This window comes from Melopsittacus undulatus, chromosome 14 (assembly GCF_012275295.1).
Source record: "Melopsittacus undulatus isolate bMelUnd1 chromosome 14, bMelUnd1.mat.Z, whole genome shotgun sequence".
NCBI classification, from domain to species: Eukaryota; Metazoa; Chordata; class Aves; order Psittaciformes; family Psittaculidae; genus Melopsittacus; species Melopsittacus undulatus.
Window position 1 is genome coordinate 1,774,400 of NC_047540.1, and position 18,074 is coordinate 1,792,473.

General features: G+C 53.9%; 1 protein-coding gene across 1 annotated transcript; it reads right to left on the bottom strand.

The window, feature by feature from the left end:
- Positions 1 to 327: 327 nt before the first annotated feature.
- Positions 328 to 7,454, bottom strand: CNKSR1 (connector enhancer of kinase suppressor of Ras 1). The gene is given in 21 exon segments (XM_034069435.1): positions 328 to 1,197; positions 1,888 to 2,063; positions 2,220 to 2,310; positions 2,378 to 2,442; positions 2,628 to 2,701; positions 2,795 to 2,866; positions 3,209 to 3,282; positions 3,364 to 3,536; positions 3,633 to 3,663; positions 3,889 to 4,049; positions 4,052 to 4,221; positions 4,646 to 4,725; positions 4,856 to 4,975; positions 5,359 to 5,427; positions 5,583 to 5,642; positions 5,735 to 5,932; positions 6,162 to 6,203; positions 6,421 to 6,505; positions 6,590 to 6,780; positions 6,945 to 7,102; positions 7,356 to 7,454. Coding segments are annotated over 21 exon segments (2,343 nt in total). The 5' UTR covers positions 7,408 to 7,454; the 3' UTR covers positions 328 to 996.
- Positions 7,455 to 18,074: the final 10,620 nt, after the last annotated feature.

The following is an 18,074-nucleotide window of genomic DNA, read 5'->3' on the forward strand; positions in this document are numbered from 1 at the left end:
CGGGTGTGATGCTTCCCCTCTATCAGCCACAGCTTTTCCAACATGATGGAGAGTGGCCTGGCAAGGACATGAGCAGCTTTGTAACCTCAGGTGTGGGAGCAGGGCCTGGGTTCACTCTGAGCTGGGCTCCAGGACTCCAGAGGGTGTTTGGAGGTTTAGGTTAAGCTTTCCCTATGCCTGTGAGGTGTCACTACACAGCTCATCCCCTCCCCAGGGTCACAGTAATGGCTATAGGGAAAAGGGGACATTGCTCCTGCTCAGGGTTTTAATTCTGCAGCGAGAGCTCCTGGATGTGTTAGGGTTCAGCAGTGCATCCATCAGTGGGTATCCTTACACAAAACCAGTTTATTTCAGGTTAGCACTGGCTGTTTAGGGATGGGTGCACTCAGAGCTGGGCTTGGGGCACCTGAGGGGGCAGGACCCAGGTGGGGTCCTTTAGGTGGCAAGGCAAGGCTGGATTGCCATGGTGGTGGCACTGTCCGGAGCTCACCATCTGCAGGTGATGCCCAGCACCAGCTTCCTGTCCTGGCCACTTAGGGTTAGGAACAGGGGGTGGACACCTGCACTTTGGCAGGTAGGTTCTGAGGCATCCGAGGTGGTGTACAGAGGGAAGTGTGGCACAAGGAGCTAGGAAAGGGGATACTGAGAATGAGAGGGATGGAAGCAAGAGAGAAGTGTAATGAGAGAGGAAAATGGAGAGACAAAGGGGAGAAAAGTGGAGCGATGGAGGGTTAGCATTGGGGATAGGCCAAAGCCCAGTGGGGATCTGCAGCCTTGGTCTATCCCATGTCCTCAGCAGCAGGTGAGGCAGAACATCCTTGGGAACAGTCACTGCTCAGGGCAGGTCCCAGCCAAGGGAAGGGGATGGAGCAGGAGCCACGTTTCCTGCGGCAGGTCCATGCTGGGGGCTGAGCCTCACCCATGTCCTGCACACATCCCTGCATGGGCACAGCACCCGCTCTGCCCCACAGCACTGCAGACACATCGGGGGGGGGTTCAGGGTTCAGCCCCCTCCTGGGGGAGGCCTCGCTCAGCCCCAAGCCCCATGTCCTGGTCCTGGCCCTGCCGCCTGGTCCAGCCCTGCTGCAGCTCCTGGTACAGCTCCTGGTGCTCCTGCTTCCAGCGGGAGAAGCTCTCGGAGGTGAGGGCAGCATCACTGAGCAGCTGCTCCAGCGCCTGCAGCTCCAGCAGCTTCGCCTGCTGGGACAGAGGGGGTGATGTGGGGCAGCCCCACACGGGCAGGGTGATCTGTGGGGTGAGGGGGGCTCTGTGGGGCGAGGGGTGCTCTGTGGGGTGAAGGGTGCTCTGTGGGGTGAAGGGTGCTCTGTGGGGTGAGGGGTGCTCTGTGGGGTGAAGGGTGCTCTGTGGGGTGAGGGGTGCTCTGTGGGGTGAAGGGTGCTCTGTGGGGTGAAGGGTGCTCTGTGGGGTGAGGGGTGCTCTGTGGGGTGAAGGGTGCTCTGTGGGCTGAAGGGGGCTCTGTGGGGTGAAGGGTGCTCTGTGGGGTGAAGGGTGCTCTGTGGGGTGAAGGGGGCTCTGTGGGGTGAAGGGGGCTCTGTGGGGTGAAGGGTGCTCTGTGGGGTGAAGGGGGCTCTGTGGGGTGAAGGGTGCTCTGTGGGGTGAAGGGTGCTCTGTGGGGTGAAGGGGGCTCTGTGGGGTGAAGGGGGCTCTGTGGGGTGAAGGATGCTCTGTGGGGTGAAGGGGGCTCTGTGGGGTGAAGGGTGCTCTGTGGGGTGAAGGATGCTCTATGGGGTGAAGGGGGCTCTGTGGGGTGAAGGGTGCTCTGTGGGGTGAAGGATGCTCTATGGGGTGAAGGGGGCTCTGTGGGGTGAAGGGGGCTCTGTGGGGTGAGGGGGGCTCTGTGGGGTGAAGGGGGCCGCAGGCTCCCACCTTGAGCGTGCTCTGCAGGGCGCGCACCATGTGCACCTTGGCATTGATGAGGGGGTTCTTGCTGCGGCGGATGAAGGACCTGCGGTACTGCTCCTGCGTCAGCTGCCGCCCCATGAGGGACACCCCCCCCTGCTTCAGGCTCCGCATCAGGCACTCCAGGTCCTCCCCACTAGGTTCTGGGTGGGGAACAGGTTTCAGCCCCAAGAGAATCCCAACACACCCCATGGTTCACACCCAGATAACCCCAATCCGGTTACACCCCATGCACCCCAAAGGGAGGCCCCAACTGAAGGGGTGCACACAAGGTGACAGATGTCACCCCCAGCACTCACCCGTGGATGCACAGGGCTGGGGGCTGCTGGGCTCACTGCAAGCCGGGGGCAGTGGGGCTTTATCTGGGGTGTTCTGTAACCTCTTCCCTGGCTGAGGGACACATGGGGTGAGACCAGGATCCTCCATCCCCCCCATGGTGTCCCCAAGGGCAGCTCACCAGGTCACAGCCAGGCCTGGGGCTCTCGTCATCAGGATCCTCAGCCTCTGTCTCACTGTAGCAGTCTGCAGGTGAATGGAGACAGTGACAGCAGAGGGAGTGGGAACCCCTCCCTGGCCCCCCCCAGCCCTCCTGTCATGGAGCATCCCCACATCTCCCCCAGATGATGGGAATGAGGGACCGGGCATGGGGGTCCCACCATCTGCCCCAGGGAACCAACCCCATCTCCCAGCCCCAGAACGGGGGTTACCTTCCTCCCTGTCTGGGACTGACTGGTGTGCCAGCGTGTGCTTTGTTTTGGCTGTTATTAAGTGACTGACCCACCTGGGGAAAGGAAGGACACAGAGACAGTCAGGTCATGGCCAGCCCTGTGCTATGGGGCCAGCACTGGTGGGCACTGGTTGGTGCCTTACTCACATGCTCAAATCAGCCAACGTCTCTGCAGCGAAGATGAAGGGTTTGTACCTCTGATGGCAGAGCTGGAACACGCTGGAGCAGGACAAGCAGGTTACCCAGCACCAGAGCCAGTCCCGAGCCCACATCCAGGCTCTCCTGCACCACAGCCCCAACCATCCCAACCCAGCTTTCCCTGCACTGAAGCTGCTCTGGAGCTCATCCTTGTCCCAGGTACCACCAGCAGCACAACACACATTGCTCAGAGCAGGGGCTCCCATGCTGTGGGATGGACACTCCTGCAGCCCTATGGGGACACCACCAGCCCCAGGGGGACCCGATCATGGGCACAGGGACATGCAGCTGGTACCCATGTGCCCCATGGACAGCATCACCCACCAGAGCCAGGATGTCCATGGTGAGACAAACCCCACTCACTATTTCTTCTTCTGCTCCCTTGTGCTCTCCAGGTCATAGGTGGCCACATTGAGCAGTCCCACAGCCTTCTCATCCTGCACAGGAGACAACCGTGTCCCTTACCCATGCGAGCACTGGGGACAGGAGCCCCAAGCACACCCGGGGGTACCACTCACGTTGGGGTGATGGTACCAGTACAATGTGTGTCCCTTGAGCACAAACCAGCATCGCTTCCACTTGTGGGCCATGAAGCCCACGTGCTCCTTCTTCTTGAGGAGCCAACCATCGCAGTCCACCCGGCCCAGGTCCCGGCACGACACCCGCCGGCGGCTCAGCCTGGTCGCCACCCCTGGCAGCAGGGGCATGGGGGGGTCAGAGCAGGGGGGGGGGCAGCAGGGGGAGCCCCCAGCCCCTGTGCACAGCAGCCACACAGGGTCTCACTCACCTTTGGGTCTGTGTCCTCTCTGGGGGCTGCCCTGGATAGGGAAACAGAGCCAAGTGCTATGGGACAGCACCAGGGGGAGCACAGAGCAGCATTAGGTAACCCCAACTGCCCCCCAGCAGTACCCACAGCCCCGAGACCCCCCCAGCCTGTACCCCCAACACAGACATGCTGCTGCCCAGCTCATTCATGTCCTGTGTGCCCCACAGTGTCTGTGTCCCCCCACAAGGCTCAATGCTCCTCTCCCACCAGTTCTCACCTCCTGACGGTGCTGGCTGAGCTCTGCACCCCCAGCCCCATCCGCAGGGGCTGCCATGGGGCTGAGCTCTGCAGCAGGGGTGCCCGGAGGGGAGCCCCTGTCCTGCGCCACCTCCTCTGCAGCACCTGCACACAGCAATGGGGGCTGCAGCTTCTGCCCCAGGGTAACCGCTGCACCCCATGTACCCCCTCTGCTCCCCTCCTACCATAGCAGGGCAGTGCTGCCAGCTGCCCCACAGCCTCTCTGGGCAGCCTCAGGCTCTTGTCCTCTCCTGCCTCTTCGTCCGTGACAGGGTCCAGGGCAGAGTCTGGCCCCGAGTCAAAGTCAGCAGCACTGGAGGAAAGAGGGATCCTTGAGCCCCAAACCCCCTTGAGCACCGTGGGGGTCCCACTCCAGCAGCCCCACACTGCTCAGGCACCCACAGCTCCCCCTGCCCAAGGAGCAGTGGGGCTGGAGGCAACGGCACCAGCTCGGTCAGAGCCCAGCCTGGCTCCTGCTACCGGCTCCATGTGTGTGTTTCCATTCCGGGAGCGAGAAAAGCCACATCTAAATATAGACCCAGCGCCATGAAAACGTCTCCAAGTGAATGAGTTACAAACACAACTGCTGCTTTTTCCATTCCTTAAGACCCTGGCACCTTCCCAGCACATGTGCAGCAGCGGCTGCGCTGCCGGCACCGATCCTGCCGGGAAGGAGCCCTGGATGCGGCTCCATGGGGCTGGGCTGGGGCAGTCAGGGTGCCAGGCACCAGGCTCACCTGGGGGTCAGGGACATGGGGCTGCACTCACTGCTTCTGGTGCTGGAGGACTCTGCAGCATCCACAAATGGTTCCAGGAGCTGCGGATGGAGAGTCAGGTGCAGGTGATGTCCTGGCTTGAGGGACCACCAAGGTGATGGGAGCTGCCCCATCCCTGCGGTGCTCCCAGTGTGGCACTGGGGCTGTACTGGGAGCGCTGGGATCACTCACCTGCTGCCTGGGAGGGGGTGGGGAGCCGGGTGGGTCAAGGGGGATCTTCTTCAGCACCAGTGTCACTCTGCTCCCGTTCTCCAGCAGCTTCTTTGCCAGGTTGACGCGTGTCCAACCCACCTGCATGCACTGCCTGGTGACCCACAGGGGACACACAGACCCACACTGCCCCATAGCCTCCCAGCCCCACACTGCCCCATGGGCTCCCAGCCCCACACTGCCCCATGGGCTCCCAGCCCCACACTGCCCCATAGCCCCCCAGCCCCACACTGCCCCATGGCCTCCCAGCCCTATGCACTCCCATGGCTCCCCACACCTTCCCAGGCTTCTGTGACCCCCAGAGCTTTCCCATCCCTGTAGGATGCAGCTCCTGTGTCACCCCCTCCAACCCCTCATGTCCCCCCCACAGGCCCCATCCCCCCCAATTCCTTCCAGCCCTGCAGCTCCCCATCCATGACTGTTAGACCCACACCACCCTCGTGCCCATGTGCTCTCCAGCTCACCACAATCTGCTCATTGACCTGCACGATCTCATCTCCGGGCAGGATGAGGCCCCTATGGGCAGCCAGGGCCTAGGGCAGAGGCAGGGTTAACCCCTGAGCTGGCACAGCACTGGGGTGCACTGGGGTGCACTGGGGTGCAGGGGGGGCTCCCACCATGGCCAGGCTGTGCTCCCCCAGCTCGGGACTGGGAGGCTCAGGGGGCTCATAGGGAGCCCCTCACTCACCTCCGAGGTAGCTGCAGACACAAAGTGCAGGCAGGAGGTGGTGGAGGTGATGTTGAGACCCTGGGAGGGCACAGGAGGGAGGTGTGAGGGGGGTGCCAGGTACTGGGGGGCACTGGGGGGCACTGGGGGGCACTGGGCTGGTGGGGACTCACCAGTGGGGCAGTGAAGAGGTGGGGGGTGCTCCCCAAGGGCTCGGAGGGTGGCGTTAGGGGACAGGGCAGCATCAGGGTGCCAGGGGACACGGGGGGGCTGCCCTGCAGCTCCACACGCTGCAGCACAGCCCTGCGGTCCAGCAGGGCCGGGGGGCTGCAGCACACGATGCTCTCACAGATACCCTCGATGTGCTGGCACTGCAGGGGACAGGGGGGGTGAGGAGGGGACAGGGGGGGCTGAGCAGGGGACAGGGGGGGCTCAGGAGGGGACAGGGGGGTGAGGAGGGGACAGGGGGGGTGAGGAGGGGACAGGGGGGGCTCAGGAGGGGACAGGGGGGGCTCAGGAGGGGACAGGGGGGCTCAGCAGGGGCTGTGGCAGCATTAACCCCCCCCCGTGCCTGCCAACCCCTCCTCACCCAGCACTCACAATCTGCAGGATCCGGGTGTCCCTCTTGGCCGCAGGACAGTCCTGGGGGGGCAACACATGGGGCTGAGCAGGACAGGATGGCTCAGCCCCTTCCATCCCAGCTGGGCAGGCCCCACAGGGACCCCCCTCATGTACCACATCCCCCCTTGCCCCACTCCAACGGGCAGAGCTTTGGGGGACCATAGAGCAGGGACTGGCTCTATCCCCCCCCCCCCCCCCAGCATCACACCCATCACCATGGCCTCGGGGCAGCACCCACCGCCTGCAGTGTCTCTGCCAGCTGGGCGCAGAGCACCACGATGTCCTGGCTGGCCGAGAAGTCATTGAGGGTGGAGAACAGGTACCTGGGTATGGAAGTGGGGGGCAGAGAGCTCAGCCCCACATGTGGGGGGCACCCAGCACCCCCCCTGCCCGTACCCACCCCACACCTGTTGAGCCAGCAGAAGAGCCCCTTGGCAGCCCGGACCAGGTCCACGACGTGAGCCAGGAGGGTGAGGGAGGGCGGCCGAGGGGCAGCCCCTGCCTGCAGCCCCCCCAGCACCAGGCTCCGGGTGCCCTGCGCCAGGTCCCGCAGCCTCCGGGTCAGGGTCCGCAGGCTGGTGCCCCCCAGCCCTGCTTCCTGCGGGCACAGGGGTGAGGGCAGCGGAGCCGCTTCCGTATCCTGCCCCCGAGCACCGCAGCCCATAGCACACCCGTGTCCGTCCTCCCTCCCGTGTCCGTCCTCCCTCCCGTGTCCGTCCTCCCTCCCGTGTCCGTCCTCCCTCCCGTGGCTGCCGCACTCACCAGCGCTCGGAGCTGCTCCACGGCCTCCAGCAGCAGCTCCTGGTGCCCCAGGCTCCGCACTCCCAGCGCCTCCAGCGCCTCCGCTCCCAGCCCCAGCAGCTCGGGCCCCGCCAGCCCCCAGGCCTCGAACGGGTAACCCTGCACGGCACCGTCCAACCCTGCCCGGGCCGCACCGGGTCAGTGCACCCGTACCCGGTGTACCCGGTGTGTGTGTCCGGCTGTACCCGGTGTACCCGGTGTGTCCGGCTGTACCCGGTGTGTCCGGCTGTACCCGGTGTGTCCGGCTGCAGCAGCGCCGGCCCCATGCAGGCAGCGGAGCCGGTGTCAGCCCATAGGGCACCCGGGGACAGACCCCCCCAACCGGCCCGGACCCAGGGACGGAGCCCACGGGTCCCCCCCCCCGGTGCTCACCTCGGAGCCAGGCCGCAGCCTGCGCAGGGCCCCAGGTGCCCACGGGCTCCATGGCGGCGGGGCCGGAACAGGAGCGGCTCCAGCCGCTCACCTGCCCAGCGCAGGGCGGCCCCATTGGCGCAGCCGGGACGGGCTGCGGGCGAGGCCCGGGCGCGGCCCCGTGAGTCACACGGGGACCGACGGGAGCCGGGGCCTGCTCCGGGCGGCGGCACCGGCAGGGATCGGGATGGTGCCACCCGCATTCCTGTCACTCCTCCTACCTAAAAGGTAATTTGCACCCACAAACTGCAGTGCCCACTCAGCTGCCCAGCACCAGAGACAACACATGGTCCAGTCCTGCACTGAAACAAACCTCCCCCAAAGTCCAGTCCTGCACTGAAACTAACACTCCAAATTCCAGTTCTCCATTGAAACAAACACCCCAAAGTCCAGGTCTGCATCTAAACTAACATACAAAAGTCTAGTCCTCCACTGAAACAAACACACCAAAATTCAGTCCTCCACTAAAACACTGCAAAGTCCAGTCTTCCACTGAAGAAACACCCCAAAGTCCAGTTCTCCATTGAAACAAACACTCAAAATTCCAGTCCTGTACTGAAACTGACACTGAAACAACCAAACACCCCAAGGACCTGTCCTCCACTAAAACAAACATCCCAAGTCCAGGCACAGAGTGGTTGGGTTGGAAGGGACCTTAAAGCTCCTCCAGCTCCAACCCCTTCCACTGGAGCAGCTGCTCCAAGCCCCTGTGTCCAACCTGGCCTTGAGCACTGCCAGGGATGGGGCAGCCACAGCTTCTCTGGGCACCCTGTGCCAGGGCCTCAGCACCCTCACAGGGAACAGCTTCTGCCTAAGAGCTCAGCTCAGTCTCCCCTCGGGCAGGTTCAAGCCATTCCCCTTGGCCTGTCCCTACAGGCCCTGGTCCAAAGCCCCTCTCCAGGTTCCTTGTAGCCCCTTACTTACATTGTTAACCTGTGTCCAGAAGCTGCATGGTAACAGGTCCTTCTGGCATGTACAGTAACCACTGCTGGGCTAGTAAGAAGACACACGCACAAAGGAATGACATGGTTCTTAGAAGCAGCAGGAGATTAGTTCTAGCTTGGCTTTATTTGCTTTCCTGATGAGGAAAAGCAGATTCTGTGGAGACTGAAGAGTCTCAGATGAGCAGGAAGAAGTCAGAATAGATTTATCACAGTTTGAATAGAGTGGTCTGCTGAAAGGAGAAGCAAACCTTAATGAGATTCTTAAACAGGTTCTCATTCTGTGTTTGGCACAACAGAGGAATTCATTGTGGAGAAACGCTGCCTTTGTGAATGAACCAAATCCCAGACTCTCCACACCTTGTCCAAGAACCAAGAACTCACTATAAATAGAACAATAGGATGGTTAAAATGACTGAATCCATCTCCTTTAATCCCTGCTTCCCCTGTGGAACTGTGTCTGATACATCAAGTATCAACTCGCTGCTCAAACTTCTCCACGCAGGGCTGTAGAGATGCTGCGACGCTGGAACATCCCTGCCACCTACAGTTCATAGAGCATCACAGCAACACCACTGATGTGCAGCTAAGAGAAAGCTTGCATCCCTGGCAGTGCTCAAGGCCAGGCTGGACACAGGGGCTTGGAGCAGCTGCTCCAGTGGAAGGGGTCTCTGCCAATGGATGAGCTTTGAGGTCCCTTCCAACCCAAACCATTCTGTGACTTTATAGAAAGCACAAGGTGTGCACATTGCTCTTTGCCCTCTTCCTTCCCCAAAATACAACTTAGACATGAGATTTCACTTCACAGATACCTTTGCAACAAGCAGGAATTCACACAATCAAAGCAGATATAAAACAGGTTTATTTATGCTCTGGTGGATTCAAAGGGCAGTGGATGGTTCCTCATCTGCAAGCAGCCCATGATGCTTCCAGGCCAGACCTGGTTGAAAGTGTCTCCCCTCTCACCCCATGGAAGCAGGAAGTTTGTTTACCCAAAGGATAGTAAAGCTACAAGATTTAACCTATTTGTTTCCCCTAAGAAGAGGTATTCACTGAACTTCTACTGCATCCAACATCACAGCATCCTCTTCCCAGGGAGCAAGCTGCCTCCCAGCCCACTACACCAGTGCTACACACACAGCACCAACACTGGGATGTGCCAAACCAAGGTACTGGAGCAGGTTGTGTTTGAAGAGGGTTATTGCTGAGGCAAACAGCACAACTTTGGGATGGTTTGTAATGTGCTGAAGATGTTTGCTATAGGATTACTGTAATCTTGGTTGGGCAAGGCTCCAAAATCATCTCATGGCAGCTCCTGAACTTACTGCTTCTGCAGTAGCTGTTTGTATGGACTGTTCATTTCTGCTGCTCAGCAAGACAAGTACAACGTTGTATGTGAAAAAGATTAAGCATGGAAAAAAGGTGTATTTCTGAGTGCTTCTGGTAATGGCTGCACAGCTGAAATGAGAACAAAGCCAAACTGAGCTACACAACACACCAGGGAGCTTCTGCAGAAGGATCTGTAAGTAAATACAGACATGCACACACACAGATTGTCACCTCCTGTGGGCACACAGGCCACTTCCCCCCGGCAGCAATCTGAACTGCAACCACAGTGAGGGGCTGCACATTAAGGACCACTGGGTGCATTCTGCTCTCTGCTCAGTCCTCCTTTGGAGCAAAAACCAACCAGGATGAAGCCAAAGCCTTGGTATCCATGGAAGTGCCAGGGAACTCTTAACTTCATAGGGCTGAACTTCCCTGCAGGGCCTGGCACTTCACAGGAATCAAACCACATCACAACTTCCAATTTGTTTCCTCATCATCTTCCAGTCATCAGGATGCTCCAAGAAAATACTCAGAACAGAGAAACTATTACAAAAGGTCTTATATTTTGACCTGGCAGTTTAAAGTTCTCACCCAACGGGAGCCATTAGGCCTTTCTGTTCTCTTCCCTGCATGATCCAAAGGGAATACATCACTGAGGACAAGCAACACATGAGAACACTCAGACCCTTGGAAAACAGGCACAAAGCAATGACTTCAAAAGATGTTTATTAGGAAAACTGGACATTACAAGAGGAGCAGGTAGGAAACGAGTTATACAAAGCACGTGTAGGTTCTAGTACACTGCAGAGAACAAGAGAGAAGACTTCAAATACACGTAACACACCCACCTGGAACTGCTAACATGGGTATGTCACTGCTTGGACCACTTGCCAAGAGAGGCAGATGCAGGGGTTCTTCTAGAGGACAGCTCATCCCTGGTGTGTTTAGCTGCAAAAGTAGAGATGTAATGGCCATTACAACAAGACTCATGCTTAAGAATTCCTACATCATTCTTCCAAGCTGTGCCATTAAGATACTGTATCTCCTAAGATTTTATGTGCTTTAATTCAAGGTAAGCTGGATTTCAGGTTTTACACTACATGTTTTTCTTCATAAGCAATAAAACTTTGTTGTCTACACAGAGTTCTACCTAGCAAAGCGTAACTGAGACTATCTGCCTGGTTACCTAAGGAAGCAATCCAGACTTACCTGCTGACACAAGATCCACAGGCAGGGCCTTCATCACCCAAACCAGAGAATAGAGACAGCAATTTCAGAAGAGATGTGACCTAAACTTTACCAGAAACAGGAATTCCTCTCTTTAAAGCACAGCTGATAACAACCAGCAGTGTCCCCCCATACAGCAGAGAGCAACACTCAGCTAAACTCACAGCAAAGGAATGAGCACAGGTAACTCAATGGGTTCTAGCAACAAGCACTACACAGACACTGATGCTCAATGAAGACAATGAGGTACCAGCTCCCTGAACAGATGGGTCACTTTCATCTGGGTCTGCAACTCAAAGGACAGAAAGAAACAACACTTCAGAGAGGGTTAAAAATCTAAGTCTCAAATGGGTCTCTTTGCCTCTCCAATGCTAAAACCACAGACCCCCCCCCCCCCCAGAATGGTCAGGGTTGGAAAGACCCCGTTTCTTGACATTTTGTTATGGTTTCAGCAGCCACTTGATCAATCCAACATCTGTCCATAAAACTTGAGGGATTATATGAGAAAGAACCAGACAAGACTAACTATCAAAGGCTTGGTTCTCATATCCCCACCTTCCCAGAGGTAAAACACCCAAGCTCTTACCTTCTCTGCCGCAGCACAGCTCTTGGATAGGCTATAAATAAAGACAAACATTTCTATGAACACTGAAATTAACACATTGAGACCAGAGAAAACCATGGCCAACAGACACACAGCACCCATGCCTTACCCAGGTACCTTAGACCACTGGAACCTGATACAAGTACCTGCTGTCATGAGTTCACGTTGCAAGTCCATGTGCCCATCTCAGTGTCTCTCCTTCCATCACCTAAAACCAGATGAGAGTAGAAATAATTACACTTCAAACGGGAAAAGGTTATTATAATAGAGCACAGGTCCCCTAATCCTACCCCAAGGAAAAGAGGAAGCTGGCACCATAATGATGGTAATAACAAAGCAGCAAATGAGATCTCTATTATAAATAATGTGACTAAAACAGACTGCACAGCCTCAGGAAAGGCTCTGCTGCCCTCTTCAGTAATGTGGTGAGGAACTGAACTGAGACTGCTGCTTAGTCATATTCAGATGAACATAGCTAATCAACTGCCATATACACACAGGGTTTAAATGAACTGGAATTAGCCCGAGCAGGCATTCCACTGTCCTTCCACCTCTGCGAGTGTAAAGCCAAAGGTAAGTGAAATGAAGCAAGTCATCTGTTTTACATGCCATCCAATGGCCTGAATCACTGATGTACACTTGGATCCTGATGAGTTCTTCCAAACAAGCCACAACTCTTTGCAGCTGTCCAACTGCCTGTAAACTAGAGCTTAGGACTAAAATTGGAGCAAGACAGTCACAGTTACCTGAGTTACAGCTTCAGCTCCCTAACAGAAATTACACACTGCCAGAGCTGATTTAAGCCATTTTGACACTTAAGTCTTTGACTGCCACTTGGTCTGAGGCTTTAGTAAGGGTATGTAAAAAGTATCTGTGTTCCTTGGCTTTGCAAATCAGGTCTTCTTCTTTGAACTGTTTCTCCTACCACATGTTGGAAGCTTCTTTTAAGTATGCAGAGTAAAAAGAAATCCCAGCTACTCCGGAGCAGATCATTATTTTTCCCATCAAGGAGAGAGAAACTGTTCAGTCAAAGATGGATCAACCTGAATATCCTGCAGAGGAAACAAAATGCAAGTCACTTCCCCAGTGTCTACACAGGCTGCTGTGCAGTAGTGACATTATCTGGCATTTACTTACTCTTTATATAAAGACAAATCCACTAAAAACAGGCAAGGACTGAAAACCTTAAATGAGTCTGATGTGCTCAGATGAATGACAACCAACCAGGCTGCAAGATCTCTCACTGCCTACGCAAGTCTAAGTGATGATACCTGTCAAGGTACCGTCAGCAAGGCGCTATCACAGGAGGCAGGGCTCTACCACCCTCCCCCAAGAGCATCTTCTAACACTAATGGCCAAAAGCAGCGAATAGAAACCAACCACCAACTCTGGAGAAACTATAAATTTAAGGATTCAAGAGCCACCTGACAGCTGTGATCATAATCACTGCCCTAAACCAGTGCAAATCATTTCTCAAACCCTAAAGATGTCAAGAGCTGCCTGTCAAGCCAGGCTGATGATCCAGCACAGGCCACAACCCTGATAACAAGGGATGTAGGAGAAAAGCACTCACCTCAAATGGATCTGAGCAGCAAATTAACTGTTCCAACAAGGAAAGTCGGTTCATGGGTTTCTGCCATCATATTTTAGGTATAAAGCTCAAAAGCTCACTCAAAACAAGCTGAACTCTGGACCCAAGTCATCTCTTGGGTCTCAAGAGGACAATCAAAAAGGACCTGCACAACAGAGCAAAACCCCAGAGCCAATAAAGCCTTCCTGCTGCCTCTTGTTTTGGAATACAGAAGTTCTGCATTGGCACTCAGCAGTGCTAGGAAGGCAGCACTGCAGAGGTGGGATGAGCTCAACAGAATGGGAAGATGTTTGTAGTCCATGAAGCAGCATCACCTCCAAATGTTACCTACTGCTGCCACACCTCAGGCATCAACCAAGGCTCTAAGCAATGTCTGGAGGTTCTACCAGTATCCGTGGACAAGAACCCACCAAAGGGAATGAGAGGACTGGAAAGGTTTTACTTCTTTGTAAACCTAAGATGGGTGGGAGGCTGAGAGACCTGTGAAAAGGGGAAAGGGCCTGAGCCCCAAGGAGGAAAGGTCACAAAGAGGAAGCATAAGAAGCTGCAAGCAAAGTTATACCCTGCTTTTGTCTGTGTTTTGGTAAGATCAGGAACTTCCCTCTCACCAGAGAAACTGGACAGAACACTTCTGTACAGGGCCCGATACGTTTGTGAACAAAGAGGGAGGTCAAGTCACTTGAGGACCAGGCTTTTGCAGCCAAGCACAGGATGAGTCTGGCCCTGCTGCTTTCTGAGTTCCATCTGCTCTGCACACAGCCTGGACCCTTCTGTGAACACCCTGATGTGATACTGCTCTGGGGAACCCAGCACAGACACCTCCTATCAGGAGGGTCAATGGCTTGATGCTGGAGCCCTCAGGGGCTGCACTGCCTCCACAGCAACAGCTGTACTGGCTGGGGAGGTAATGGTGTGCAGGTTCTGGTTGGTGTTAAGAACATGCCAATACCTCTCATCAGTAATACTGGCAAACCAGCAGCAGAAGAAAGAAGCTACAAAAGCCCCACTTTTAACACTGCAAGGGACACAGAGGCTGGCAAAGCAAAGCTGCACCAGTGTCTTACCAACTGTCAGCTCCCCAAAGTCTGCTCTTCTCTATCCAGAAGATGCAGTGCTGTTCAGTTCTTCATGCCAGTCAATACCAGAACTGTTCTTTTCAATTCCCCTTCTCTCAATCCAAATGACATGCTAAAAAAGCAGGCACTGAACTCCATGTCTAAGAATACAATCGATTTTCATCCTGCTCTGCCTTTCTTAGTACATGGGATTACCAAGTCTCACAAATATTCCATGTAAGCCTTGCAAAGCTGCAGGCATCTCAGAAGACACCGAGATCACCAAATAATAGTTTGTGTTGGAATCATAGGGTAGGCTGGATTGGAAGGGAACTCCAAAGCTCATCCAGTCCAACCCCCCTGCAGTGAGCAGGGTTATCTTCAACTACACCAGGTTGCTCAGCACCACATCCAGCCTGGCCCAGTATGTCTCAAAGGATGGGGCATCCACCACCTCTCTGAGCAACCTGTGCCAGTGTTTTACCACCCTCATTGTAATCAATGCGATGACTTGGGTCATACCCAAAAAGGTTTTCTCAAATACAATGGGCAGTCACACAAATCCTTCTCTACCTCATCTTCCCTAAAAGCTTCCTGAACATTCCCATTGAGACGTGCAGAAAGCCAGGAAGAAGTGAAATATCATTCATTCCCTTCTGTAAAACATACACAAGGAGAATCAGTTCTAAACTGGGAGGCAAATGAGTCAAGCCTTCTGACAGTGCTGGCAGGATGCATGGGGAACACAGGAGGCTGAAAGGAGCAGAGTCTAAGTCCAGGAAACCTAAAAAACACCTAGAAAAGGGAAATACTGAATACAATAATAAATATTGATAAGAAGCTGGAGAGTGCTGCAAATCCTCTGTCCCGTTCCTCTATCTGTCAGTTCCTTTTTCCATCCTTTTCCTAGTGTGGGTTGCAAAAGGGGCACTGAAGAGCCATCTACTGGAATGCCAAAATTCCTTCCATCAGGATACAACTGAAATCTGTGTGCAAAACTGTAAGCAGCAAAGAGAAATATTTCAAAACAAAGGTTTGCCTGAGCCATTTCAATTCAAAAAGCACTGGGCTACAATTGAGCTAGATTAAAGTACTGAACTTGGATATTAGTCTAACAGGTTTAAGAAGACACCCAACATAAGAAACCACGCGATGTGTACCTGTGCTCTAGCAACCTCTTTCCCCTCATTTACTCTTCTGCAGAACATCAGTCGACAGATGCATCAGAAGGTGAAGAGCAGCTCTGCCCTGCAGCCCCAACCTGCGGCATCGCCACAGGCTGGGACTCACCCACATGGAAATCTTTCTTGGGCAAGATTCTTATCAACTGAAGAGCACAGCTATGCAAAAAGAGCAATCCCCTGGGTACAGAGACACAACCTGAGTGCCTAAAATAGTGTCTATAATAAACCAGAAGTTTCTCAAGAGTTACTCACAGTTCACTTCATGCCAGACAGAAGTGCAGCAGGAGGAAGAAAGTGTCACAACAGGAGTGTAAGATCCCAGCCTGTTCTCCAGCAAGAGGTCTCCTGGAGCTCCCCAGCCATGGCTCTCTGAAGCACGCCAAACACACCCTCCAGCTCCCCATAATGTGGAGCTGGAAGCTATGGGCAATAAGCCAGAAGGGCTGGATGCTGTTCTCATTGTTTTGTATATTGAAGTATTACTGCCACTTCCTAAGTAATGAGAAGTCTCTCACTGCTAGTGAGAAATAAGGGAACTCGTGCTTCTCCACTCAAACACACAGTATCTATTCCACCCAGCAAAAAGAAGTTACTTGCCTCTGAAACAAACTACATCTACTCCACTGATGAAGGAGATGAAACAAACTACATCTACTCCACTAATGAAGGAGATGAAACAAACTACATCTACTCCACTAATGAAGGCCATGACTGATTGTACTGGTCTGATGTAGAACTTCCTCTCTCCCCCTGTTTCTCCAGAGTCTTTCTGTAGAAGTACTGAGTAGAAAACTTCCCTAAGTCACCTCAACTCCTCTCTCTCTCATACAAACAGCACTGAAAACAGCCTAATCCAGTAGAAAACCTTTATGCTCACAAGACCCCAGTTGCTGACACTCTTTCAGTTGTACTTGCAAATGCAAACCACACAAACCTAGCAAACCCAGGAATTCTGCTCATCTGTCAGAAACCTCTGCCCTGCAGGAAGAGCCTTACGGGATTATCATACCCCAATCCCAAGCACACCATTACATGGCTTTTATACAGTGAGAGAGCAGAAAACACTAAAGTAGTGTAAAAAGTCAGTGAAAATGAGGCAAGTGAAAGGAATAAACATTCTAAGTGCTGCGTCTGAGGACGGTGACTCCCACTGCAAAACTGGACCTAAACCCTCCATGCCAGACTCTGCACTTTGTGCTGTAAGAGAAGAGCACTGATTTTTATAGTCTTAAATTCAAACTGATTTTGAAATCTATTTACTGTTTCTTGGTTGAAGGAGGGGTGGAACTCTTCCCAGCAACACGGAGCCGGACAACCGCACTGCTGCTCTTCCATGCATGTTAACACACACGGCCAGTCCCACACTAGGCAGATCTTATACTAGAAAGATCACTTTGCACTACTCATGTACCTGCAGGTTTCTATCTCATTTCAGCAACTTCCAGTGATGCATCCAAACATTTGATGTTCTTGAGCAGCTTTTCTTTTAAAGCTCAGCTCAGTTGCTAAAGCAGCTTTGAAGCTATTTCCAATGAAAGAGAGATGACCTACATTTGTGGAGCTGCCTCTCACACCTGAGCAGGCTCCTGCAATGTGGAAGGTACAGTCTTCACTGCACAGATCCTACTTTGGCCCCGTGAAACAGGCTTAACGGATGACCTTTAGATGTCACACGCTACACTGCACATCCTCATGAACACACGCAGCTGAAGACATCTATTTGACATGAGAGAAGAGGCTGAAGTACAGGAGTAAGTCAAGCAACAAATGAAAGGAGAGAAGAAAAAGCACATTTATTTTCTATCAGCTGCCATTAGAGAAATCACACAGGAGGAAACACACTGGAAAATATTTAATGTGTACACGGAACATTAAGGAAAATGCATGTGTAATGTTTCACAGGCATGAGGAATAATGAAGTTTTATTTGCATAAAATGGGCAAATTAAATGCAAAGTTAGATAATAAGCACATCCCTATGCAAGACGTATCATCTAGAAGTGCTGACAAGATTAGTAACTCAAGATCTCATACTTCAATGTAGACAGAATCATCAAAGCCCACCCTGGTTTGGGTTGGAAGGGACCTTAAAGCTCCTCCAGTTCCAACCCCTGCCATGGGCAGGGACCCCTTCCACTGGAGCAGCTGCTCCAAGCCCCTGTGTCCAACCTGGCCTTGAGCACTGCCAGGGATGGGGCAGCCACAGCTTCTCTGGGCACCCTGTGCCAGCGCCTCAGCACCCTCACAGGGGAGAACTTGCGCCTAAGAGCTCATCTAGATTGTTCTCATTAGATGCACAATACCCAGGACCTGTGCAAAGACACCCACAGGAAGAGTTTGTTCTGCATCTAATGATGTAATTTTATGTATTTAACAGAGTGATTTATTCCTCTGCACTGAAAACAAGGATGTGCCTGAAATGCATCCCAGCCTTCAGAGCAGCAGTTCCAGCACACTTCCCACTTGCAGCAAGCTCACAGAAGAGCTCTGCATCAAAGATCTGCCAAGAAGCACCAAATCAGCACAAGCTCTTCAATATGAACTTCATGAGAAGCTGGACAAGAGGAAATTTTCCCTCTAGCTAAAAGCAGAACCTCTCCCAGGAGCTCGTAATGGGCCACAGGCTTAAGACTTCCTCAGCTAAATGGTTTTTCTACCTCTGCTCTTTCCAACACCATCAAAGAATGAAGAAGCAGAACACTTTCGTTCCTATTCCTTCAACTGGAAACCACCTAAACACCTGAGTGCAC